This window comes from Coregonus lavaretus (genome assembly GCF_964263955.1).
Source record: "Coregonus lavaretus genome assembly, chromosome: 22".
Taxonomy (NCBI): domain Eukaryota; kingdom Metazoa; phylum Chordata; class Actinopteri; order Salmoniformes; family Salmonidae; genus Coregonus; species Coregonus lavaretus.
The window spans coordinates 17,233,209-17,260,025 of record NC_140009.1 but is presented as its reverse complement, the minus strand read 5'-3'; the positions used below and the strand labels follow the sequence as shown (position 1 = coordinate 17,260,025).

At 44.4% G+C, this 26,817-nt stretch overlaps 1 protein-coding gene across 1 annotated transcript in view; it reads left to right on the top strand.

Annotated features, from left to right (window-relative positions):
• Nucleotides 1-3,905: 3,905 nt before the first annotated feature.
• Nucleotides 3,906-26,817, top strand: part of LOC311149537 (uncharacterized protein) — a 41,877-nt gene continuing 18,965 nt past the window's right edge. Inside the window, exons 1-6 of the mRNA XM_084186715.1 lie at nucleotides 3,906-3,966; nucleotides 7,861-7,925; nucleotides 8,039-9,059; nucleotides 9,262-9,487; nucleotides 9,657-9,896; nucleotides 10,125-10,311. Coding sequence (XP_084042841.1) covers nucleotides 7,862-7,925; nucleotides 8,039-9,059; nucleotides 9,262-9,487; nucleotides 9,657-9,896; nucleotides 10,125-10,311 — 1,738 coding nt within the window. The 5' untranslated portion in view covers nucleotides 3,906-3,966; nucleotide 7,861. The remainder of the gene's footprint in view (nucleotides 3,967-7,860; nucleotides 7,926-8,038; nucleotides 9,060-9,261; nucleotides 9,488-9,656; nucleotides 9,897-10,124; nucleotides 10,312-26,817) is intronic.

Sequence of the window (26,817 nt, the reverse complement as noted above, 5' to 3'; positions counted from 1 at the left end):
ACCCACTCCCACGTCCGAAGCATCTACCTCCACCACAAACTGCCTTGCTGCATCTGGCATCTGGAGGATGGGAGCAGAAGTGAAACATGTCTTGAGGATATTGAAGGCCTTATCAGCAGCTGATGTCCATTGGTACGGTTGTTTAGTGCTGGTTAGCGCCGTGAGGGGTGCAGCCACTGTGCTATAGTTTCTGATGAATCTCCTATAAAAGTTGGCAAAGCCCAGGAACTGTTGCAACTTTTTCCGAGACTCAGGAACTGGCCAGGAAGTGACAGCCGACACCTTCGTGAGATCCATCTGAATGCTGCCCTCGGTCACCACATACCCCAGGAATGAAACGGTTTTGGCATGGAACTCGCACTTCTCTGCCTTCACGAAAAGAGAGTTCTCCAGCAGGCGGCGCAGGACCAACTGGACGTGGTGCGTGTGTTCTGACAGAGTCTTTGAGAATATTAAAATATCGTCAAGGTACACAAATACGAACGTATTTAGCATGTCCCTGAGGATATCATTCACTAGGGCTTGAAAAACTGCTGGGGCATTGGTGAGGCCGAAGGGCATGACGAGATATTCATAGTGGCCGGTTGGTGTGTTGAACGCTGTCTTCCATTCGTCTCCCTCCCTCATCCGCACCAGATGGTAGGCATTGCGAAGGTCCAGCTTTGTGAATACAGTGGCTCCCTGCAGCAGTTCGAAGGCAGACGAAAGTAAGGGCAGTGGGTAGCGATTCTTAACCGTGATGTCGTTCAGACCCCGGTAATCTATGCATGGACGAAGAGAACCGTCCTTCTTGCCGACAAAGAAGAATCCCGCTCCTGCGGGGGAAGATGACGGTCTAATTATCCCGGCGGCAAGAGAGTCATTAATGTAGTCCTCCATGGCCTTTCTTTCCGGGGCTGACAGTGAATACAGACGACCCTTGGGAGGTGCTGTGCCAGGCAGGAGATCAATCGCGCAGTCATAGGGTCTGTGTGGGGGTAGAGATGTCGCCTTGGATTTGTTGAACACCTCTTTCAGGCTGTGGTAACAGGCCGGAACATTGGATATGTCGGAGGTAGCGCTAGATCTTTCCCGGTGAACGGGCAGGGTGGCCCCCCTTAAACAGGTCTGGTGACAACTCCTTCCCCACTCACGGACTGTTCCTGTCTCCCAGTCGATGTGGGGGTTGTGCTGACGGAGCCACGGGTATCCAAGAATGAGTGGTTGGCCAGGTGAGTGTAGGAGGTGAAACTGGATGGACTCCTGGTGGTTTCCTGACAGCAGGATTGTCACAGGGGCGGAGATATGAGTGACAGTGCCAAGATGATGCCCATCCAGGGCTCGTGCAGGAATGGGTTGTGTCAGTTGATGATGGTTCACGCCCAGTTGCTGTGCAAGCTCAGGGTCCATGATGTTTGCTTCGGCTCCGGAATCCACAAGGGCGGCCAATGTATGAGTCTTGTCAGAAAGCTGAAGGCGGAGATGAAGCAGGGTCTTTCGGATGGAGGGAGACTGAAGGCTTGTTGAGCTCACCCGGATCTCCCCTACACCTGGTGAGCTGCGGCTTTTGCCGGACAAGTGGCGACACGGTGATTCTCGCCACCACAGTAGAGGCAAAGGTTGGAGCTTAGACGGCGCCGACGCTCCTCGGGAGTCAGAGAGGCACGGCCAATCTCCATGGGCTCAGGCTGACTGAGTTGGCTATGGGACTTGACAGGCAGGGGCTGGACAGAAGCGGTATCGACCCGAGTGCGGATGGCAGGTTGACTGAGACGGCCCTTCTCCCTCCTCCGGGTCTGTATACGGCGGTCAATGCGGACGGCAAGGTCAATGGCGGCATCAAGCGTTGAGGGCGGGTCATGGGAAACAAGCTCGTCTTTGATATAGTCCGCCAGGCTATGGAGGAAGGCTTGCACCAGTGCCTCTGGGTTAAACGAGCTTTGACTGGCCAGGGTACGAAAGTCAATGGAGAAGTCTGCCACTGTCCGATTGCCCTGACGGATGGTGAGCAGAGCTTGTGACGCTTCGGCTGTTGGCGAGCCTAGGTCAAAGACCTTTAACATCTCCTCCTCAAAGGCACTGAAGGAGGCACAGGCTGGGGTTTGCCGGTCGAATTCCGCCGTTCCCCACAACCGAGCTCGACCGGTGAGATGTGTGATGACATACCCCACCTTGGCTCCCTCTGTTGAGAAAGTCCTGGGCTGTAGTGCAAACTGGATTCGGCAGCTGCTCAAGAATGGTCTTACTTGCTTCTGGTTGCCATCAAAACGTTCCGGGTTCCCAATCTTTGGTTCAGGAGCGTGGGGATCTGGTGGCAGCACTGCCGGGCCTGCAGCATTGGGACCTCCAGCGGAGGGATGAAGGAGTGTCGGTGGTACAGGAACAGAAGGACCAGGGGGGGGTGCAGGTGGAGTAGCCGGGTTTGAGAGTAGTTGCAGGGCTTGGGCTAGCTGTTGTTGCTGCAGTTGGAACTGTTGTTGCTGCTGGTTGAATAGCTGGAGAAGGGAAGCGATGTCGCCAGCCATCCGATTTATGTCTCCCTCAGAGCGTTCCAGTCGCTGTATGGCAGTCATCTCTGGCTCTTCTTCCATCGTGGTCAGGGAGTGCGCTGGGTCCATGATGGTCAGATCGTTCTGTCACGGACAGAAGAGGACCCAAGAGCGCAAGTTCAAATTCAGAGTTCTTTATTGAAGGTTTCAGGCGGGAAGAGGAGTACCAGGGGTGTCAGGGGTTCCAGGGGTGCTTGGGGCTCTGGGGTTTTTCAGGGTCCTGTGGGTACCTGTGCTCCGGGGGTCACCAAATGTCCGGGGGTGTCCAGTCCAAGTGCTTAGTGTGTGTGTTCCCCAGTGATGGAGCGGCGTATCGGGCTGAGGGTGGTGAAGCGTCTGGGCACGCTCATCTGGTGGTCGGAGACCGGAGGGCTGAAGATCGGAGAGTAGTCGAGGTCCAGAAGGCAGGTCGGGATAGACGGGGCAGTAGAACAAGGAGGCAGTCAAGAAAGGATCGGTATCACAAACAGGAGTCAGAGCGCAGACAGGCAGGTTACTGGTCCGGGTTTGAAGACGATCTGACAGGGCTTGGCTGAAAAACAGGGCTTGATATACTGGGAGAGGTTAGTGGGGAAATGCAGTTCAGCTGGCAGAGTAATTAGAACAGAGTGAGGCAAGGTGAGGATGGTGAGTGGGAAATGCAGTGCAGCTGGCCAGGTAACAAGAGCAGAGCAGGGCGGAGCCAGGTGGAGCTCGTTAGGCAGAGTAGGGAGAGAGTGAGCAGAGTGGCAGAGAATTGAATGCAATTAATGTTGCTACCAGGGAGAGAGAGTGCTCATGACAGGGTGTTGCTATGGTGACCAATGAGCTAAGATAAGGTGGGGATTCTTCTAATGCCTCTTAAGGGGAAAGTAATCTAAAAGTAACTGAATGTAATCAGATTACGTTACTGAGTTTGGGTAATCCAAAAGTTACGTTACTGATTACAATTTTGGACAGTAACTAGTAACTGTAACGGTTTACATTAGAAAGTAACCAACCCAACCCTGATGTTATATTCCTTCTCTTTTAGCCACTTAAAAACTGATTGTCTTTTCTTATAATCTGCTAAACCGTTACACTTATAACTGGCTATACTTATTTCACCCCTAGCTGTACCTTTAGTTTATGGTTGACACAGCATGTTTGCCATTAGCCAATCGCGTTTCTCATGGATTTCAACACATTCAACTTGTATTTACGACTTCACAACTGGTTAGTACCACATTCCCACTTGGTTATGAACGCAGCATTAGTTCAGAGTTGGATGACCGTTCAAAACCATTTTTACTAGTCAGAGCTTGTTTTCTACGAGTTCCCAGTTGTCTTGAACGCACTGAAGTCAGAGATTTCCTAGTTCCAAGTTGTCTTGAACGCACCAACACAGTGGAGGAGAAGACAAAATGGAAGGTTGTGTAGACGTTGTCCTACGACAGAACACAACTGGATAACCAGTAAGGTAGCTAGCTATTGTTAAAAAAAAAAAAAAAAAGTATCGTTAGATTAATTTATGCAATTATATTTTACAACAACAGTTAGTTAGATGCTAGCTAGCCAAATTAACTTCCATTAAAACATTGTCACGCGGTAAGGCTCCTTGACCCTGTGCACAGCATAGGCCAGTTAACAAGCTAACATTAGGTAGGCTCTCTAGTTAGTATACGTTTTCTCTGTTATTTTTGCTTTTGTATCAATAATGTTTGGTAGTTATACTGTTAGACATAATACCACTACATACGCCGCTTGGCTAGCGAGCTAGGTAGCTAACGTGAGCTGGTTAAATTCGTTAGCAGGCTAACGTTAGTGAAAACATTCCACGAGCTAAAGTTAACTAGCTTGTTAGCTAGCTCAATGCTAGGTGGGGGAGGGTGACTAGTCTAGTTTTTAAAACTGCATGTTTTTGTTTTAATCACTAGCTAACGCGTTAGCTAACTACATGCCTACATTGGTTTCATTCAGTGGCTGTAATTTTAATATTTCAGTGGAAGACTTATCTAATCTTCATTTGTGCGGTGTCAGTGTATCAGTTAAATTTAGAAGTTGAGTTGTGTGTCTACATGCCTCTGTAGTAAATAGCAAGTCTTGATTGAAATTCACCTTTTCTCTATGGGATGAATGAGGGAGGAATACTAATTTATCAGAAATGATCTTTGTTTAATGTAATGAACATGAGGGGGATGCCCTGTTTTTGAACACCCAATTGCAGTCTATTTCTATTCATAACATGGCAGAGTGCTCATAGCCTTGTCTACTAGCTAGATGCATATATTTTTATGCTGGTCTGATTCTGAATTCAAATATGGCTTGTATAGCTCTGGTACAGGGCGTTAGTGCGGCTCAGGCAGTGAACTAGAATGATTCATTCTATTTCTATGGGCTCAGGTAGGCCCAGTGTTAGCAAGAGGCACTAACACCCTGGACATGAGTTAGCCTTTGTAGTTACATACTGTCAGTTATTCACATCACAGGTGATGTGATTTTCCCCCCTTGAAGTCAACTGAAATAAATAGTAGAATAAAGAGTCTGCCTGTTTGCATTGTGTAGTAGGATTTCATTTTTTCTGACCTTGTACCATAGTCTCTATTACATTATTAGCATTTAAAGGTACAATATGCAGGAACCGCTCTGCCATTTCCTGGTTGCTACAATTCTAATAGTGCACATTATTTTTGTTTGACAAACAAGCACTGAGTGTAGAGAATCATTGTACTATCTAAACCGCTGTGAAATATATTTTCAATAACCAAAATGATTGTATTTGCAGCTGTTTGAAACTGGTGTACAAAATTAAAAGAGACAAACTAAGCTTAAGCACAGGAATCCTATAAATAGTGCACATAGAACAAATCTACCGCTTCTTAGACTTGCTTTCAATGAGAATTACAGGTCTATAACTCACATTTCGATATGAATTCGGTCGGGTCGCCCAATAAGTTACATATTGTAGCTTTAACTGGTTCTGCATTGTCTGCTGGTGAACTGCAGTTGACCAAGGGGGACCCCTTTAGGTATATATAAAATATTGAATTTGGCCTTCTACTATAGCCCATAAAAACACATTAAATAATACATTCATAAATGGCAAAACAGGCACAAATCGTAAGGCATACGGTTTTGAAGTGTCTTTCCTATATCTAGGAGATATAAGAAAGCGAAGGAATTAATTTTTGTTTTTTAGACATACATTACCAGTCAAAAGTTTTAGAACACCTACTTATTCAAGGGTTTTTATTTATAAAAAATTTAAAAAACGTTTCTACATTGTAGAATAATAGTGACGTCATCAAAACTATGAAATAACACATGGAATCATGTAGTAACCAAAAAAGTGTTAAACAAATCAAAATATATTTTATATTTGAGATTCTTCAAATAGCCACCCTTTGCCTTGACAGCTTTGCTTACTTTTGGCATTCTCTTAACCAGCTTCACCTGGAATGCTTTTCCAACAGTCTTGAAGGAGTTCCCACATATGCTGAGCACTTGTTGGATGCTTTTTCTTCACTCTGCGGTCCAACTCATCCCAAACCATCTCAATTTGGTTGGGGGATTGTGGAGGCCAGGTCATCTGATGCAGCACTCCATCACTCTCCTTCTTGGTAAAATAGCCCTTACACAGCCTGGAGGTGTGTTGGGTCATTGTCCTGTTGAAAAACAAATGATAATCCCGGTAAGCCCAAACCAGATGGGGATGGTGTTTCGCTGCAGAATGCTGTGGTAGGCATGCTAGTTAAGTGTGCCTTGAATTCTAAATAAATCACAGACCGTGTCACCAGCAAAGCACCCCCACACCATAACACCACTACCTCCGTGCTTTACGGTGGAAAATACACATGCGGAGATCATCCGCTCATCCACACCGCGTCTCACAGACAGCAGTTGGAACCAAAAATCTCACACCGGTCTAATGTCCATTGCTCGTGTTTCTTGGCCCAAGCAAGTTTCTTCTTCTTATTGGTGTCCTTTAGTAGTGGTTCCTTTGCAGCAATTCAACCATGAAGGCCTGATTCACACAGTCTCCTCTGAACAGTTGATGTTGAGATGTGTCTGTTGAACTCTGTGAAGCATTTATTTGGGCTGCAATTTCTGAGGCTGGTAACTCTAATGAACTTATCCTCTGCAGCAGAGGTAACTCTGGGTCTTCCATTCCTGTGGCGGTCTTCATGAGAGCTGGTTTCATCATAGCGCTTGATGGTTTTTGCGACTGCACTTGAAGAAACGTTCAAAGTTCTAAATGTTCCGTATTGACTGACCTTCATGTCTTAAAGTAATGATGGACTGTTGTTTCTCTTTGCTTATTTGAGCTGTTCTTGCCAAAATATGGACTTGGTCTTGTACCAAATAGGGCTATCTTCTGTATACCCCGCCTACCTTGTCAAAACACAACTGATTGGCTCAAACGCATTAAGAAGGAAAGAAATTCCACAAATTAACTTTTAACAAGGCACACCTGTTAATTGAAATGCATTCCAGGGGACTATCTCATGAATCTGGTTGAGAGAATGCCAAGAGTGTGCAAAGCTGTCATCAAGGCAAAGGGTGGCTACTTTGAAGAATCTAAAATATATTTTGATTTGTTTAACACTTTTTTTGGTTACTACATGATTCCATATGTGTTATTTAATAATTTTGATGTCTTCAGTATTATTCTACAATGTAGAAACTAGTACAAATAAAGAAAAACCCTTGAATGAGTAGGTGTTCTAAAACCTTTGACCGGTAGTGTATTTAACCACTCTAACTACCTCTACTCCCATTGTTTTAAAACTGGTACCGGTTACTGTCAGACAAGTCCTGTGACACTTGTAGGGGGTGTAGCGTAAAACGGAGAACACCATCGTGTTCGTGAGAATCTCCCCTTTCCACAGTGGGATCACATTAGTTTGTAGCCCAAACGGTTCGAACGCTACAAACACAAGTTGGCACAAGGACAGTACTGACTTCAGACGAGTCCCGTGGGGGTTGTAGAGCAAAACGGAAAATGCCATCGTTTTTGTGAGAGTTTATTTTCCATATTAGTTTAGGTCAAAACGTTTTGACACTACAGACGTTTTTGTGAGAAGACGCCACTGTAGCTCGGCCACCTTCCACCGCAGATGCAGAAGGCCGACATAGGCGGATGCGGTGGATTGAGATGCTACCCATGCAAAAATGATATCTAGCATAAACTGACAGATTTTGATGGGGATTTTTTTGTTACCCAGATTGACGAACTGGTGCGTCAGACTCTTAAGGATTAATGCAAAGTGATGGACTGCTCTTCAAGGCTCAACGTGTAAATGTGCTTCATTTCAATCAACAGCATTTGTGGTAGATTGGATAACATTAGTATTTTTCTATCTTGATTTGACAGGATGTCTACCATGGAGGACTTTATGGATATCAATGAGATCCATGACCTCACTGGCACTGATACAGGTATGACCTTTCCTATTTTCCTCCCCCTTTTAGTCTTAATGGAATGGACTGTGCATTAGCTGTCCAAATGATGGGATTGTTTTTCTACCCTTGCTCTTCTCTCCTTGGTGTAGAGGAGCACAGAGGAGATTCAGAGCAGGTGGAGGGGGCCGAGAGGGGAGCTAGGCCGACCATCAGCGAGTTCAAAAAGACCTGGGGCTTCAGGCGGACCACGGTTGCCAGAAGAGAGTTTGTGGGATTGGATGAGATTGAAGATCCAGAATCTCCACCCCTACCCTCACGTCGGGGCAGAGGCCGCCCAGCCAAGACCTATTCAAGACGTGGGCGAGGGGGGAGGAGGAGCGTCCCGGCCGACCTGGAGTACTCCGGAACGGCCTCCCCCATTCCAATGGACACAGAGCCTTCCTCAGAACCCCAAGAGCTCTGCCCAGGTGGCAGCCTAGATCCCACCTCTTGGCAGGACTTTGGATCTGCATTTGGCACTGCTTTTTCTCTACTTGGGGAGAAGGAGGAGGATTACATGCCCATGGCTGCCCCTGCCCAAACTATGGCTGCCCCTGCCCCTAGCTATGGGGCTAGTGGGGACGTGGAAGCTGCCTCCAGTATAGAGGAGGACAGTGATGAGCTGACCCTGAAGCAGCTCCAGGAACGGCTGAGTACTAGGGGGAGGGGGGAGTCCAGGGGGAGGGGGGTCAGAGGGAGAGGCCGGGGGAGGGGAAGAGGGAGAGGCAGAGGACGAGGGAGAGGTAGGGGGCGTGGGAGGGGGAGGAGGGTGGAGCCAGAGTCGAGCACTGCGGACGAAGAGGAGGTGATTTTTGTCAATGAGTTGGAACCGCAGCAGGTGCATCAGCCTCAGGCGGAAAGGGAGAGGAGTCCTGAGAAGGTTGTGGTAGATTCTCAAAGCCCTTCTCCTTCTCAACAGTCCAGCTCAGACTCTATGCCGCCTCTTGAGTCTGATCCAGAGACAACAGATGAAAAGGCTAGCCAAAATGATAATGTAACAGAGGCAAAGGACAAGGTGGAAGAGGAGGAGAGGATCGAGGAAGAAAAGTCAGAGTATTCTAGCATATCGGACAGTGAGGGCTACAACCCCCATGCCCTTTACTGCATCTGTCGACAGAGACACAACAAAAGGTATGTGTAGCATTGTCTAGGACGGTATTAATCTGTGAAAACAAACAAGCAAGCAAGCCTAATGTTTTTGGTATAGCAACACTAAATCTCGGCTGTTTCCATCTGCCACAGACATCTGTTTCTAAATTGTCTGTGGTTGTTGATTGTAGTTGTTGTTCTTTAGCTGACACTTTTCTTATTGCTCTTCTGATTCCTTGTCCAGGTTCATGATCTCCTGTGACAATTGTCTGGAGTGGTTCCATGGCGACTGCGTTGGCATCAGCGAGATGCAGGGCCGAAAGCTTGAGAGGAGTGGACGAGACTGGATCTGCGCCACCTGCACCAGCAAGCGCCAGAGCCAGCCAGACCCCCAGCAGAGCTCCCCTGACTGCCTGACACTGCCCTACTCTGGGGAGGAGGAGGTTGTCCATGAAGAGCAGGCCAGCGAGGTGAGAACTTAAAAAAACACTGATTCCTTTGCTAGCAAGCAAGGAAATAAATTGTAGTTTGTGGTGTTATATGGCTTTCCTTGCTTTGTACGGCACGAACTTGACTACATTTTAACCATGGTGTTTAGTTGCATGTTTGAGATGTGAGCTGACGTGAGTCTGGTCCTAGGAGGCTGTGGTGCAGGAGGTGACTGAGATGGTTGCTGAAGCTGAGATGGAGTTGGACGGTTCCCTGCCCCAGTGCATCGGCTCAGGGTGCAGTAAGCACGCCCTGCCCGACTCCGTTTACTGCGGCACAGACTGTATCCTCCGGCACGCGGCTGCCACTATGAAGACCCTCTCTGACTCCAAAGAGACTAAAACCAAACAACGCCCACAGAGGAGAGCAGCAGCCAAAACTGGCCCTAAGGTAACCCGTGGTTCAAAATAGGTTGTTTTGGTTAAGAGACTGTACCTAAACTTTTCAATTTTTTTCTTCTGCATGTTGTCCTTGTTTCATTTTGGTGATGAATGTATGCTGAGATTGTTTGCCTTTGAAATAGATAAATATGACACTTTGACACACTCACTCACATAGTATGAGTACATTTAACCCCAAATAAGATGATGTTGACCTCTGTGAATATTTTGACCTCAGGGTCAGAGGTCGGCTAGGATGCCCCAGATGTTGTTGGCGGAGCGGCCCGAAGAGGAGGGTGAGGAAGAGGAGGCTGAAGAAGTTGAGGGCAAGGAAGTGGACACATCTACATCTCCCTTATCCTGTGACCCTAGTCTCACTGCAGTACAGGCCACATCCATAGTATCACCTATGTTTTACAAGTCGAGTATGTATCACTCACAGCACATGCATATCCAACACATACAGAATACTTTCACTCAGTTGGCATTCATCAGACACTAGCTATAACGTAACCTATACCATCCACAATCTGTAGGTGTAGGGAGACAAGGTTATTTGCAGGGGTCAGCAGCAATGGGTAAGTGTACAAATTTTGGCAACTTTGTTATAAAATGTTTTCCTTCAACTAGTTGAACAGGAAACGTGGAAAAATAATAGAAACCAAACCAATCAACAATCGAAATTAAATGTCCTCAGTTCCCAAATAGTAGAAAGTTTAGTATAGTCTGGTTGAGATGCTTCTACTTCAATACCACCGTCTTTCTACAGTCCAGTATTTCAATAGTTGCTAATGTTTTGATTTGACAAATATTGAAACCGGTACATTATTCAGTGACAGCCTTACATGGCAACAACATAACAACAAGGTACAGGCTGCAATTAGGTGAGTCTGTCTTAAAAATACTAGTAAATTCTTCACACAATTACTAATGCAGAGTACTGTGTCAGGAAATACAGTGGAAGTATGTTTTCAAAAATAGGATACACAAGTTGTTCAGATAAAAATCACTGCTTGATGGAAAGCGCAAAACCAATTAACTCGTTGACACATGAATATGGTTTTAGTTCTCAGGGAAAAAACATTACTTCAGAGTCAAAGAAAATTAATGCTCGCTCACTATGGTCCTAAAACAAGGTCTCTTCGGCCATTCAGTAGTGCCTGGTATAGGAAATAGATTAATTCAACAATGGATGAAAAACCGGTGACACAGCAATAGCACATTTTCTGCCTCAAAGATGGCAACCAAATGCAAGCTACAGACCAGTTGAGCTTTTGGAGGAACTGGTTTGAATTCTTTGTGCAATGGCGTTTGAACTGTGACTGTGGGTGGAATACTGAAGAGAATCATCCAGTCTTATAAGATTCATAGAGCAATGTTGACCGGTTAATAGAAAAGGCCAAGGTTAGCTTTGGGTCGGTTTAAATCCCTGGCTAAAGTTCAAGCTGCCACTTTTCTCAACAATCACTGATTTTGGCTAGACACATCTGTAGCATTGGCGCATTGCAATGGTCTCTGCTTTTCCTAGTTTCTTATCTGCGCTGTTCACAATCTTGCTTTCACTTCGCCTGTGTTTTCATATCAGTGTTAATGGAGGAGAGGGGATGAGCGCCACGCTCCCGCTCTTGGAACGTAAACTTTTGGCCATTTTTGTAATTAAGATTTTAGAATTTGTATCCTAAAGAACGTGCAGTGTCATGCTATACACACATGGGACACCAACACACACAGCCATATTGTACATTGACTCAGATCAGTGCTCATGGAGGAGAGGGGACTATTGAGATGCATCCCTTGTCCTTAGTCTTACATACTAGATTGCGCTCATCCTCACGACTAGCTTCTTCAGATCCATTGCTTTTGCTATAAACTACTTCTACAGGGCTGTCTTTGTTATTTAAAGGCCCAATGCAGCTGTTTTTATATCAATATCAAATTATTTCTGGATAACAATTAAGTACCTTACTGTAATAGATTCCCATTAAAATGAGCAAAAATATACTGAGCAAAAATATAAACGCAACATGCAACAATTTCAAAGATTTTACAGAGTTACAGTTCATACAGTGAAGGAAAAAAGTATTTGATACCCTGCTGATTTTTTACGTTTGCCCACTGACAAAGACATGATCAGTCTATAATTTTAATGGTAGGTTTATTTGAACAGTGAGAGACAGAATAACAACAAAAAAATCCAGAAAAACACATGTCAAAAATGTTATAAATTGATTTGCATTTTAATGAGGGAAATAAGGATTTGACCCCTCTGCAAAACATGACTTGGTGGAAAAACCCTTGTTGGCAATCACAGAGGTCAGACGTTTCTTGTAGTTGGCCACCAGGTTTGCACACATCTCAGGAGGGATTTTGTCCCAGTCATTAAGGTTTCGAGGCTGACGTTTGTCAACTTGAACCTTCAGCTCCCTCCACAGATTTTCTATGGGATTAAGGTCTGGAGACTGGCTAGGCCACTCCAGGACCTTAATGTGCTTCTTCTTGAGCCACTCCTTTGTTGCCTTGGCCGTGTGTTTTGGGTCATTGTCATGCTGGAATACCCATCCACGACCTATTTTCAATGCCTTGGCTGAGGGAAGGAGGTTCTCACCCAAGATTTGACGGTACATGGCCCGTCCATCGTCCCTTTGATGCGGTGAAGTTGTCCTGTCCCCTTAGCAGAAAAACACCCCCAAAGCATAATGTTTCCACCTCCATGTTTGATGGTGGGGATGGTGTTCTTGGGGTCATAGGCGGCATTCCTCCTCCTCCAAACACGGCGAGTTGAGTTGATGCCAAAGAGCTCGATTTTGGTCTCATCTGACCACAACACTTTCACCCAGTTCTCCTCTGAATCATTCAGATGTTCATTGGCAAACTTCAGACGGGCCTGTATATGTGCTTTCTTGAGCAGGGGGACCTTGCGGGCGCTGCAGGATTTCAGTCCTTCGCGGCGTAGTGTGTTACCAATTGTTTTCTTGGTGACTATGGTCCCAGCTGCCTTGAAATCATTGACAAGATCCTCCCGTGTAGTTCTGGGCTGATTCCTCACCGTTCTCATGATCATTGCAACTCCACGAGGTGAGATCTTGCATGGAGCCCCAGGCCGAGGGAGATTGACAGTGCTTTTTTGTTTCTTCCATTTGCGAATAATCGCACCAACTGTTGTCACCTTCTCACCAAGCTGCTTGGCGATGGTCTTGTAGCCCATTCCAGCCTTGTGTAGGTCTACAATCTTGTCCCTGACATCCTTGGAGAGCTCTTTGGTCTTGGCCATGGTGGAGAGTTTGGAATCTGATTGATTGATTGCTTCTGTGGACAGGTGTCTTTTATACAGGTAACAAGCTGAGATTAGGAGCACTCCCTTTAAGAGTGTGCTCCTAATCTCAGCTCATTACCTGTATAAAAGACACCTGGGAGCCAGAAATCTTTCTGATTTGAGAGGGGGTCAAATATTTATTTCCCTCATTAAAATGCAAATCAATTTATAACATTTTTGACATGTGTTTTTCTGATTTTTGTTGTTGTTATTCTGTCTCACTGTTCAAATAAACCTACCATTCAAATTATAGACTGATCATTTCTTTGTCAGTGGGCAAACGTACAAAATCAGCAGGGGATCAAATACTTTTTTCCCTCACTGTATAAGGAAATCAGTCAATTGAAATAAATTCATCAGGTAGGTGTGTGACTCAGAAAACCAGTCAGTATCTGGTGTGACCACCATTTGCCTCATGCAGCGCGACACATCTCCTTCGCGTAGTTAATGAGGATGTTGATGATTGCCTATGGAATGTTGTCCCACTTCTCTTCAATGGCTGTGTGAAGTTGCTGGATATTAGGGGGAACTGGAACACACTGCCATACACGTCGATCCAGAGCATCCCAAACATGCTCAATGGGTGACATGTCTGGTGGGTATGCAGGCCATGGAAGAACTGGGCCATTTTCAGCTTCCAGTAATTGTGTACAGATCCTTGCGACATGGGGCCGTGCATTATCATGCTGAAACATAAGGTGATGATGGCGGATAAATGGCACAACAATGGGCCTCAGGATCTCGTCACGGTATCTCTCTGCATTCTAATTGCCATAGATAAAACGCAATTGTGTTCGTTGTCCGTAGCTTATGCCTGCCCATACCATAACCCCACCGCCACCTTGGGGCACTCTGTTCACAACGTTGACATCAGCATACTGCTCGCCCACTAGACGCCATACACGTGGTCTGCGGTTGGAAGTAATGCCAAATTCTCTAAAACGACATTGGAGGCAGCTTATGGTAGGCAAATGAACATTCAATTTTCTGGCAACAGCTCTGGTGGACATTTCTGCAGTCAGCTTGCCAATTGCACGCTCCCTCAAAACGTGAGACCTCTGGTGTTGTGGCAAAACTGCACATTTTAGAGTGGCCTTTTATTGTCCCCAGCACAAGGTGCACCTGTGTAATGATGTTTAATCAGCTTCTTGATATGCCACACCTGTCAGGTGGATGGATTATCTTGGCAAAGGAGAAATGCTCACTAACAGGGATGTAAACAAATTAGTGAACCAAATGAGATGAATAAGCATTTTCTGCATATGGAACATTTCTAGGATATTTTATTTCAGCTCATGAAACATATGACCAACACTTATTGTGCTTATATTTTAGTTCATTGTAGTTTTTTTTGCACAAAAAACTTTCTCAAGCAAGAATTTTACTAGGACGGTCTGGGAGTGGTCTGAGTGAGGAAGAGGGAAATTGAAAACTATCTGTTATTGACAGAGAGGTTTAGAACTCTCTTTATTGGTCTATTAACTAATTTACTGCATGGTGATGTCACTATGGAAAGCCAAAACTCCCACCCATCCAAACCTGCTGAAGAAAAGGTCCTGTGTAGATTGTATTTGCAACCATTAACTATTAGGAAATAACACTGATACATTTTTTTCACACTTTTACAGTGTTCGAGATGTGTCATCAGCTGTTGTACAATATAATACCAAACACAGGAAAAACTGAATTTTGACTGCACTGGGCCTTTAAAACAATGCTTCAGCTATTCATCAAAGGATCATATTCACCTGAGCACCGGAGACTGCACTGTCTATCCAGACATGGGATTTGTTTTCAGAAGCATCTATTCATAAAGGGTACATTTGTATTTTAGGATGTATGCATGTGTTTGAAAGAAAGCTACCATAGTTGGCAACATTTGCTACAAGTTGTCATGAAGTGCTTGACAGTAACCTGGCCTAGACCCCAAAGGCTAAGCAGAACCCCAGTGGCAAGAAAAAGAAGCCTTGAGAGGAACCAGGCTGAGGGGAGGCCCATCCTCTGGCTGTACCAGGTAGTTACCTACATTGTACTTGTATGTTGTTCAAAGAATACGAGCAGGGACAGACCGTTTTCTGTATCTGCGAGGCACACACGGTTAAGGATGTTTTGGCCAGATAGTTGTCCATAAAAGGCTTATAATACTCAGTTTTGGGGTATAGACTTTGCAGACACAGCATGATGGGACAGACTAATATGTGGAGGCACCAACTGGTAGGGTGAAGCAGAAAGGGAGGGAATGGGGCAGTAGGGCAGCATCTGGACGTGTTGGTGGAAAGCTGTCTATAATGGTAGTAATTGAGTACAACAAAGGCAGTCCCAGCCAGTGCGCATGTTCACTTTGGCACCTTTTCCATACCAAACAATTTACAACTGTTCAGTGCTGTTGAATGTGGACTTGTGGTTTCACTCGGATAAGTATGACGGTCTAGATTGATTCATACTTTAGCAAAGTTTTTCCCTCAAAGTGAGTTTGAATTTTCCAATCTGCCAAAGAAATTTCGATTTTGGACATTGGTTATTGTCACTGGTGTCCAGAGGCACGACCTGGTCCTCTGCCTTGCCCTCTGGTAATTAATGCTACCCCTTTACCCATGCCACTTGGTATTCAAAAGAGTACCCATGTTCAGCAGTTTGATCATTTGACACTGGAACCCTATCAGTTCTATTCCCAACTAATTTTTGACTTACAAGAGACCTTGCTGCAACTGACATGATTGTACAGATTTTATTTAGCTAGTGCATTTAGCGAGGGGGGAAAAAAATGGTCATACTCGATTTAATATTGCAATACATATCATTTGTTGATGAGGAAACACAAACTCAAATAATTCAAAATGGGAACATTTGTAAAAAAATATATATATATATATATATTGTTATCTTTTTTTGGCCCCGTGTGGTCTTAAAAAAAAAAGAAGGGGGAATGGGAGCTCTGTAACCCTTTACATATATTCCCCCCTCTTTATTTCAGACAGGTGGAAACTAGATGGGGTTACAGGTTGGTAGAGGGGAGAACAGGAGGAAAGTGGTGGTTGCAGTGGGATTCGATCCCACGCTGTTCTGGGGGACTGCTGCGCCACACCCCAGCAGTTGAAACTTAAAACTTTTGGCAATTTTCTTTATGAATAATTTTTATCTTCAACTTGCAGTGTCTCACACACACACACACACACACACACACACACACACACACACACACACACACACACACACACGCACTAGTTGATATTTGGCTCACTTTTAGGCTTATGTCTGGCCACAAATCCTTACCGGACCGTTCCTGGCTATACACTACACCTCAGACATTTCAACAGCTCACACACACAAACCCCAACATGCACACAGACCAGAGGGAAAGAGGATTCTATGCAAATAGGGACTTGGAGAGATTGGCGAGCGGAGCAGTTTTTCAGCTGGAGCATGGAGCCGCTGAGAGGATGTTCATTACATTTACGTCATTTAGCAGACGCTCTTACAAATTGGTGCATTCACCCTATAGCCAGTGTGATAACCACTTTACAATATATATATATATATATATATATATTTTTTTTAAGGGCGGGGGGGGGGGAGAAGGATTACTTTATCCTATCCCAGGTATTCCTTAAAGAGGTGGGGTTTCAAATGTCTCCGGAAGGTGGTGAGTGACTCCGCTGTCCTGGCGTCGTGAGGGAGCTTGTTCCACCATTGGGGTGCCAGAGCAGCGAACAGTTTTGACTGGGCTGAGCGGGAACTATGCTTCCGCAGAGGAAGGGGAGCCAGCAGGCCAGAGGTGGATGAACGCAATGCCCTCGTTTGGGTGTAGGGACTGATCAGAGCCTGAAGGTACGGAGGTGCCGTTCCCCTCACAGCTCCATAGGCAAGCACCATGGACTTGTAACAGATGCTAGCTTCAACTGGAAGCCAGTGGAGTGTGCGGAGGAGCGGGGTGACGTGAGAGAACTTGGGAAGGTTGAACACCAGACGGGCTACGGCATTCTGGATGAGTTGTAGGGGTTTAATGGCACAGGCATTAAACCCCTACAATGCCATGCAGGATTTCTCCAAGGATCATGACAAACAGTGAATGCCAGATTAATTTAACCATTTCAATAAAGAAGACAAATACACAGCTGGCCAATGCCACTGACAATCAATACTGCAATGCCTGGCAGATCAGCAGGAATTGTAAAATGATACTTCCAATAATTCCAATTTGGAACATGACCTGAATTATCCTATTAGGATTTGAAATCACTCACAAAAGGACACACTTGCGCCTTTGCTCTACAGTTGGGTTATAGTTTATTTGTCTTGAGTTAATTCAATAACCTGTATTAGTGAACACCTGTTTGAATCCTGCACGTGAATGGGGTTCAGTGAAATGCCATGGAAATGTGCAAGGAGTACAGCAATTTATTTAGTCATTTAGTTATTGCACACATGGAACAATGACTAAGGCTGTGTTTAGACTGGCAGCCCAATTTATGTTATTTTTTTCACTAATTGGTATTTTGACCAATCAGATCAGCTCTGAAAATGATCTGATGTGATTGGTCAAAAGACCAATTTAGTGAAAAAAATATCAGAATTGGGCTGCCTGTGTAAACGCAGTCATAGTTTCCAGTTATACATTTTAGTAACCTGGTCAAGTACACAAGCATTATTCTGAACCATTTGAAGGGTTTTCCACAAAACAGACATGTATTTTATGTACATTTAGTATTTTTTCTTGTTTTCCTGTGGTTCTGTTTTTATTTTTGACAGTTACAAATCCTGAACACATCTGACACTAGAGGAACGCAACCTCATTGCTAATACCCTTACAATGTGGCCATGTGTCTTACGTCTCACAATTCATATGGAAACATTTGACATAGATGACCAGCTGATTTAAAAAAAAAATATTGATCCGATACGTTTCAGATTCACTTACAAGTATTCACACCCTCACTGGTATTTTGCAAATATGGACTGGGTACTGACCTCTATCACACTACCTGAGATGATGAGTGACTACCAATATTATGGTCGGACACAGACTGAGACACCAAGCCCCTGACCTAGACCTTGTATACTGTTTTTAGTCACAACCAAGATTTAGGCCGCAGTCAAATAACAACCCCTGACCTCTACCTCAGTTTTTGCAGATCTGAATGAACTATAAGAAGGCTAGGTGGAGGCGTCATCATTGCTTATTTTGCCAGTGTTACTCAATACTTTCATGGGGGACTCCAGGAGGTGCAGCTTTTTGTTCCAGCTCAGCACTAACATACCAGTGCAGCCTCATGGGCCCCAAGATTAAGGAAAACTGTTATTCCTTTGTTTGCAGATCTGAAGGAACTGGATAGGTGTAAGCAGTATGTGTCTTCATCTCTGCTCTCTGTTCAACCATTATCTACCGTTTTAGCTTTTCGTCTTTTGTTAAACACAAGCACCCTCTACTGGCCAGACATTAGAATATATTTTAAACAGTGCAATTATTCAGTGTGACGTTCTCCTGAGAATGTATCATATTACCGTACCCCCAAGAAAGTGTCGTGAGAAATCTCAGTCAATACTAATACCACAGCATTTCTAAACCCAGAAGGACAACATCGCGATACATCGGGAAAGGCTTGCGAAACAGACCAGGCCGAGGGTTCGAGAAGTCAATGAGAGAAGTGAAAAATTCTTCCTTAGTTGTTCATTTTCTCGAAATCTAAAGGCACAACCTAGATTCGAGCCAATGTCTTAAGAAGTTGAACATGTTATTACTCCAACCTCATAAAAGTCATAAACTGACACGTTTTTCTTTTTTTTCAAAAACAACTTTATATCGAAGGAGGGCCTTTGATTTGACGTCCTGCACATGGGCAGTTCGGCGCGAGAAGAACGTTTGACCCATGACATGTTTCTATGCATGAGCTGTGCTAGCCAACTTTGACATGACATCGCCTACATGTGTGATCGTGGATTTCTATTTGGAGATGCAGTTTTAGCCTATCTTCATACTGTACTGTCTTTGCTAATACTTTAATGATACATAATACATAATTTTACATCGTTCATGTTTGGGTAGCGTTCTACTGTAGAAACGACTATATCAGATACTGTAAGCATTCTGAGTGAGATGTTATAAAATTGTTCAACTACACACATTTAATGCCCAGATCATAATTCGTTTTATTGGTCATGATGTTCTTTATATCCAAGTCACTTGATTGCGGCAAGGGTGCCGTTCCATTCACTTGCTAATGTGACTGGTTAACACTCAAGCATAGAGCTTGACCTGATTTGCTGCTTTTACAATCTAAACAGATGCCTTACAGAAGAAGGAAGTACTGCTCCAAAATGCACACTAGACACACTTAAATCTTAATCTCACAAATTATCATATGACAGAAGTCCAATAAAGTACATAAATAGTAATCTGTAGTTTCTCCAATAGATCACAACAGGATCTGTGTAGAATCTCTACATTTAATCACGCAAGTTTTGTAATATTGCTAGATGCAACCGCATACAATGGATATTGAGTAGGAAAGTGTGGATTTAACCAGAAGTCCTGTGTTTATGGAGCGAGCCTATTAACATCTGTGCCATAACATTCCAGGACCTCGTTTCCCAGAGCCTTCGTAGCGTTAAGATCATATCTTTAGTAGCCAAGGTCTTTCCCAGAGCCTTTGTTAGTATCGTGGCTCTTAAAAACCTTCACACATCTACGGAGTGATCCTGACCACTCATAGAGCAGCCAAAGTGCATCATTAGGCTTATTTTCTGCCTTACCTCACAAGATATCCTTCTATAACAATGTAAGTGTTTTGTGTGAATGGGCATGATCATACAATGTTACATTTTTCATTTGGGTAATGTATAGGATCTAATGTAATATTTTAAATATGTATTTATAACATTTTGTCAAGCTTAGTTTTATTTGATCCAAAGCTGAATCTTATCGGGTACAAATTGGAAACACCTGGAACTCTATAAACGGCAAGCCATTGTCAGGTCAGTGGAACAACAATAATACAGCATGGCTGCTATTCAGCTGATTATTTATCCAACATAACCGGTGACTCTGGCTGCGCAGTCGGTTGGTGTTTATAAATGTGCATGTTCAAAACAACCTGAGGCTGTTGCAGACTCACAATGATGGGGCTAATAATAATCGCAGCACCGCCATCCCCAAACATCTTCCTGTGGCTATGCGCTGAGGTGCAGCTTCTAACAGCCTTGTGCTTTTACTCAGTGTGGCGTTTACTTTAGGGCTTTGGGGATGGACATAGAATATACATTTTTATGAAAAACCTAAATGTGTGTAGTAGAGGGTTAGGGGTTAGTTACTGTATATATTTGTGGACCGTGGATCAAATCTTTAAAATGATTAACATTACATGACAAATGGTTAGTTTGTTATTTATTTTCATACATAAAACCTAGTCTGCGGAATTTATAGGCCTAGCCTACGTTTCACATGAAATGTGGGCTATTAGTCGTGCTCGCTAATGACGCAAGCGGCATCGCTTTCAGCACCAGGAAACTGGACAGCTCCCCCAATGGGATTGTGGGAAAAACTGAACACGACCCCAACGATGCTCTTAGCTGTTGCTCTTACAGGTTCACACTACCTGCTTATTTGGGAAAGACTTTTGAAAAGTTGGCTCGTAAATAACGATGCTTTTGGTATGATCATGTAATGCTTAAGTTACAACGCAACTGGGAAACGAGGCCCAGACCTCTTAGCAGAGATCATTGTGCTCTCACATACAGGGAGGCTCTCCCTCTCTCAAGGAGTGTCCTGCACACACACACCCCAATGCAAACAGGGGAACACTTCTTCAAAGGCCCAGAGAAACAAAAAAATATGTGTCATTTCAATGCTTCCATCAATAGCTATGGAAGCTGGAACAGCTAAAGCAACACTTGAACCAGCAGAGGACAATTCAAGTGCACTACTGCCTGTGCCATAAAGTTCCAGACCTCATGGCAGGTGCCATAGTATACTTTCCGAAGGCAGGCTTCAAGAAAAGTCATGATATAGGGGGGGCTACATAGCTGATGGAAAGAGAAATTAAAGGACTGTATGTCCCTACATGACAGGGATCTACCATGCCAGTCCTTCGAGGGCTGCAGTCCTACTTGTTTTCATGTCTCCCTGGCACGTCACTGATCAATTTGTGTCATTGATTAGCCATTGACCACCTGAATCCAGGTTTTCGGCTTCTTATGAAAAAGCAAAGACAAAAACCAGCGTATACGGCGTCCATCAAGTATTAGTGTTGTGTACATCTGCGCTATAAGGAACAAATCTGCCATGCCCAGTGTCAGCGGGTCTAATAGACTAGACGTAACAGAGTAAACGTAAATCCGGGACACTCAAATTATAATGATATGTTACGTTTGGTATGGTTACATACGGTGCTTGACTTTGACTGAAATAAGTGCCGGTACTCATTTTGGGTGCCAGTACTGTTTATATTTGGGAGCAGGAGCTCCACAATACTTTTAAGCTAATATTCTACAAGAGGAACAGGAGCTCAAGCAGTAGAACATTTGAGGTGCCAGTACTTGTCTCAGTTGAGCTCCTGCCCAAGTCAAGCACTGGTTATATAAGATGGAAGATTACTTAAGGCAAAAACGAAAGAAGGATGTCTGGAACTCTTGGAGGGATGCAACACCATTCTTCAACAAGAAATTCCATAATTTGGTGTTTTGTTGACGGTGGTGGAAAACGATGTCTTAGGCGCCGCTCCAGAATCTCCCATAAGTGTTCAATTGGAATGAGATCTGGTGACTGAGAGACACACACACACACTTTAAACCCCCTATGCTCTTTTGAGACCCTTCTTTCAAAGTCATTGTGATCTCTTCTAGCCATGGTAGCAAAAAGAATGGGCAACTGGGCATTTTTATACATGACCCAGTGTTTCCGTTAGCTGGCTTTTGGTCAATAAAAATATTGAAAAGCGGATAAATAAATATGGCGCCGGCCAATTGTCCGGGAGAAGAAAATATTACGAAATAATGCTTTTTAACCTATTAATTGATGGAAATACCAGTCGATTTAAATACACTGCTCAAAAAAATTAAGGGAACACTAAAATAACACATCCTAGATCTGAATGAATGAAATAATCTTATTAAATACTTTTTTCTTTACATAGTTGAATGTGCTGACAACAAAATCACACAAAAATTATCAATGGAAATCAAATTTATCAACCCATGGAGGTCTGGATTTGGAGTCACCCTCAAAATTAAAGTGGAAAACCACACTACAGGCTGATCCAACTTTGATGTAATGTCCTTAAAACAAGTCAAAATGAGGCTCAGTAGTGTGTGTGGCCTCCACGTGCCTGTATGACCTCCCTACAACGCCTGGGCATGCTCCTGATGAGGTGGCGGATGGTCTCCTTAGGGATCTCCTCCCAGACCTGGACTAAAGCATCCGCCAACTCCTGGACAGTCTGTGGTGCAACGTGGCGTTGGTGGATGGAGCGAGACATGATGTCCCAGATGTGCTCAATTGGATTCAGGTCTGGGGAATAGGCGGGCCAGTCCATAGCATCAATGCCTTCCTCTTGCAGGAACTGCTGACACACTCCAGCCACATGAGGTCTAGCATTGTCTTGCATTAGGAGGAACCCAGGGCCAACCGCACCAGCATATGGTCTCACAAGGGGTCTGAGGATCTCATCTCGGTACCTAATGGCAGTCAGGCTACCTCTGGCGAGCACATGGAGGGCTGTGCGGCCCTCCAAAGAAATGCCACCCCACACCATGACTGACCCACCGCCAAACCGGTCATGCTGGAGGATGTTGCAGGCAGCAGAACGTTCTCCACGGCGTCTCCCGACTCTGTCACGTCTGTCACGTGCTCAGTGTGAACCTGCTTTCATCTGTGAAGAGCACAGGGTGCCTTGGTGTTCTCTGGCAAATGCCAAACGTCCTGCACGGTGTTGGGCTGTAAGCACAACCCCCACCTGTGGACGTCGGGCCCTCATACCACCCTCATGGAGTCTGTTTCTGACCGTTTGAGCAGACACATGCACATTTGTGGCCTGCTGGAGGTCATTTTGCAGGGCTCTGGCAGTGCTCCTCCTGCTCCTCCTTGCACAAAGGCGGAGGTAGCAGTCCTGCTGCTGGGTTGTTGCCCTCCTACGGCCTCCTCCACGTCTCCTGATGTACTGGCCTGTCTCCTGGTAGCGCCTCCATGCTCTGGACACTACGCTGACAGACACAGCAAACCTTCTTGCCACAGCTCGCATTGATGTGCCATCCTGGATGAGCTGCACTACCTGAGCCACTTGTGTGGGTTGTAGACTCCGTCTCATGCTACCACTAGAGTGAAAGCACCGCCAGTATTCAAAAGTACCCAAAACATCAGCCAGGAAGCATAGGAACTGAGAAGTGGTATGTGGTCACCACCTGCAAAACCAGTCCTTTATTGGGGGTGTCTTGCTAATTGCCTATAATTTCCACCTGTTGTCTATTCCATTTGCACAACAGCATGTGAAATTTATTGTCAATCAGTGTTGCTTCCTAAGTGGACAGTTTGATTTCACAGAAGTGTGATTGACTTGGAGTTACATTGTGTTGTTTAAGTGTTCCCTTTATTTTTTTGAGCAGTGTACATTTGACTGGTCATGCTTTTGGTCTATAGGCACATTTAAATAATTGAGTGGAATTAAATTGGCGCGTGTACAGTATATTCATTATGTAGGCTATCTTATTTATCACACGTACAGCATACAGATACAGAGTCTTTGAGCGGAAAATCTGTCAGAGCGCCAGAGTTGCATCTCAAACAGCAAATTCATAGGCAATGGAAGGCAGGCTTCATCAGTGCATCACACACCACTGCCTCCAGCAATGAGCTGGAGGCGGTATGCATTTTCAAAACATATACTTCATTATTTGAAACCTGAACATTTTACTACATATTATGAGGCATGTCTTACCTTGCTTCAAAGTAGGCCTAGCCAAAATCAGACCATATCTGTGGAGGCAATTATTTTATATCAACTTTCTTTCGTTGTCCAGTAGCCAAAGGCACAATCCTAGTCATATTAGCAACCCATGCTAATGGTTGCATATTACAGTCGTGGTCAAAAGTATTGAGAATGACACATACTAATTTTCACAAAGTCTGCTGCCTCAGTTTTGATGATGGCAATTTGCATATACTCCAGAATGTCATGAAGAGTGATCAGATGAATTGCAGTTAATTGCAAAGTCCCTCTTTGCCATGAAAATGAACTTAATCCCCAAAAAACAATTCCACTGCATTTCAGCCCTGCCACAAAAGGACCAGCTGCCATCATGTCAGTGATTCTCTCGTTAACACAGGTGAGAGTGTTGACGAGGACAAGGCTGGAGATCACTCTGTCATGCTGATTGAGTTAGAATAACAGACTGGAAGCTTTAAAAGGAGGGTGGTGCTTGAAATCATTGTTCTTCCTCTGTTAACCATGGTTACCTGCAAGGAAACACGTGCCGTCATCATTGCTTTGCACAAAAAGGGCTTCACAGGCAAGGATATTGCTGCTAGTAAGATTGCACCTAAATCAACCATTTATCGGATCATCAAGAACTTCAAGGAGAGAGGTTCAATTGTTGTGAAGAAGGCGTCAGGGCGCCCAAGAAAGTCCAGCAAGCGCCAGGACCGTCTCCTAAAGTTGGTTCAGCTGCGAGATCGGGGCACCACCAGTGCAGAGCTTGCTCAGGAATGGCAGCAGGCAGGTGTGAGTGCATCTGCACGCACAGTGAGGCGAAGCCTTTGGGAGGATGGCCTGGTGTCAAGAAGGGCAGCAAAGAAGCCACTTCTCTCCAGGAAAAACATCAGGGACAGACTGATATTCTGCAAAAGGTACAGGGATTGGACTGCTGAGGACTGGGGTAAAGTCATTTTCTCTGATGAATCCCCTTTCCGATTGTTTGGGGCATCCGGAAAACACGTTGTCCGGAGAAGACAAGGTGAGCCCTACCATCAGTCCTGTGTCATGCCAACAGTAAAGCATCCTGAGACCATTCATGTGTGGGGTTGCTTCTCAGCCAAGGGAGTGGGCTCACTCACAATTTTGCCTAAGAACACAGCCATGAATAAAAAATGGTACCAACACATCCTCCGAGAGCAACTTCTCCCAACTATCCAAGAACAGTTTGGTGGCGACCAATGCCTTTTCCAGCATGATGGAGCACCTTGCCATAAGGCAAAAGTGATAACTAAGTGGCTCAGGGAACAAAACATCGAAAATGTTGGGTCCATGGCCAGGAAACTCCCCAGACCTTAATCCCATTGAGAACTTGTGGTCGATCCTCAAAAGGTGGGTGGACAAACAAAAACCCACAAGTTCTGACAAACTCCAAGCATTGATTATGCAAGAATGGGCTGCCATCAGTCAGGATGTGGCCCAGAAGTTAATAGACAGCATGCCAGGGCGGATTGCAGAGGTCTTGAAAAAGAAGGGTCAACACTGCAAATATTGACTCTTTGCATAAACTTAATGTAATTGTCAATAAAAGCCTCTGACACTTATGGAATTCTTGTAATTATACTTCAGTATACCATAGTAACACCTGACAAAAATATCTCATAACACTGAAGCAGCGAACTTTGTGAAGACCAATACTTGTCATTCTCAACTTTTGACCACGACTGTAGATTTCCCCTCTTTCTAAATTTCTAATGGATATTTTCATCTCTGTCACATGAAACCGCTCGCATGCTTTTAACAACAGTGTTTTCTCGCTAATTGTACTATGGAAAGAAAATTCACACATGTGCATTTCTACACTTATAATGTGAAGAAATAAGTTTATCAACATTTTAAGCTAAACATTCTGATCTGTTGCATCAGACTCATTGCTTTTTAACGTTTTCAATTTTTTGTATGTAGCCTAGGCCTACTGGTTGCATGCATTTGGGATCTTTCGTCCCACAACTGTCCCAGAGTTTGTTTGGAATAGGCTATTTCTTTCTTGACAAGCTGACCAATGGAATAGGTAAACGTTTCTACTATGGTGGATAGTAGATTGACATAGGCTAGTGATTTTGCTGTTCGTTACTTGTCTTGCTGGCTGAGGAAAAGTAAATGTGGACAGTTATTCTAACATCTTCAAAGTGTGCATCAGAATTTGGTAAGAAGGACCGCACATCGTTGCATCCTCAACTTGCATGTTCTGTTAATATGAATGACCATAATCTAAATGTGATTTCTGTCCTTCTGAGCACCATGAGTGGACGCCCTAATCAGGTTACGCACCCAATGCATATCCGGTAAATTTCTCAAACATTCAGTAAATTAACATGCTGCTAGTCAAATGTCCGGCGCCACATTTTCCTAACGGAAACCCTGACATGACCCTAAGCATGATGGGATGTTAATTGTTTAATTCACTCAGGAACCACACCTGTGGAAGCACCTGCTTTCAATATACAATATACACTGCTCAAAAAAATTAAGGGAACACTTAAACAACACAATGTAACTCCAAGTCAATCACACTTCTGTGAAATCAAACTGTCCACTTAGGAAGCAACACTGATTGACAATAAATGTCACATGTTGTTGTGCAAATGGAATAGACAACAGGTGGAAATTATAGGCAATTAGCAAGACACCCCCAATAAAGGACTGGTTTTGCAGGTGGT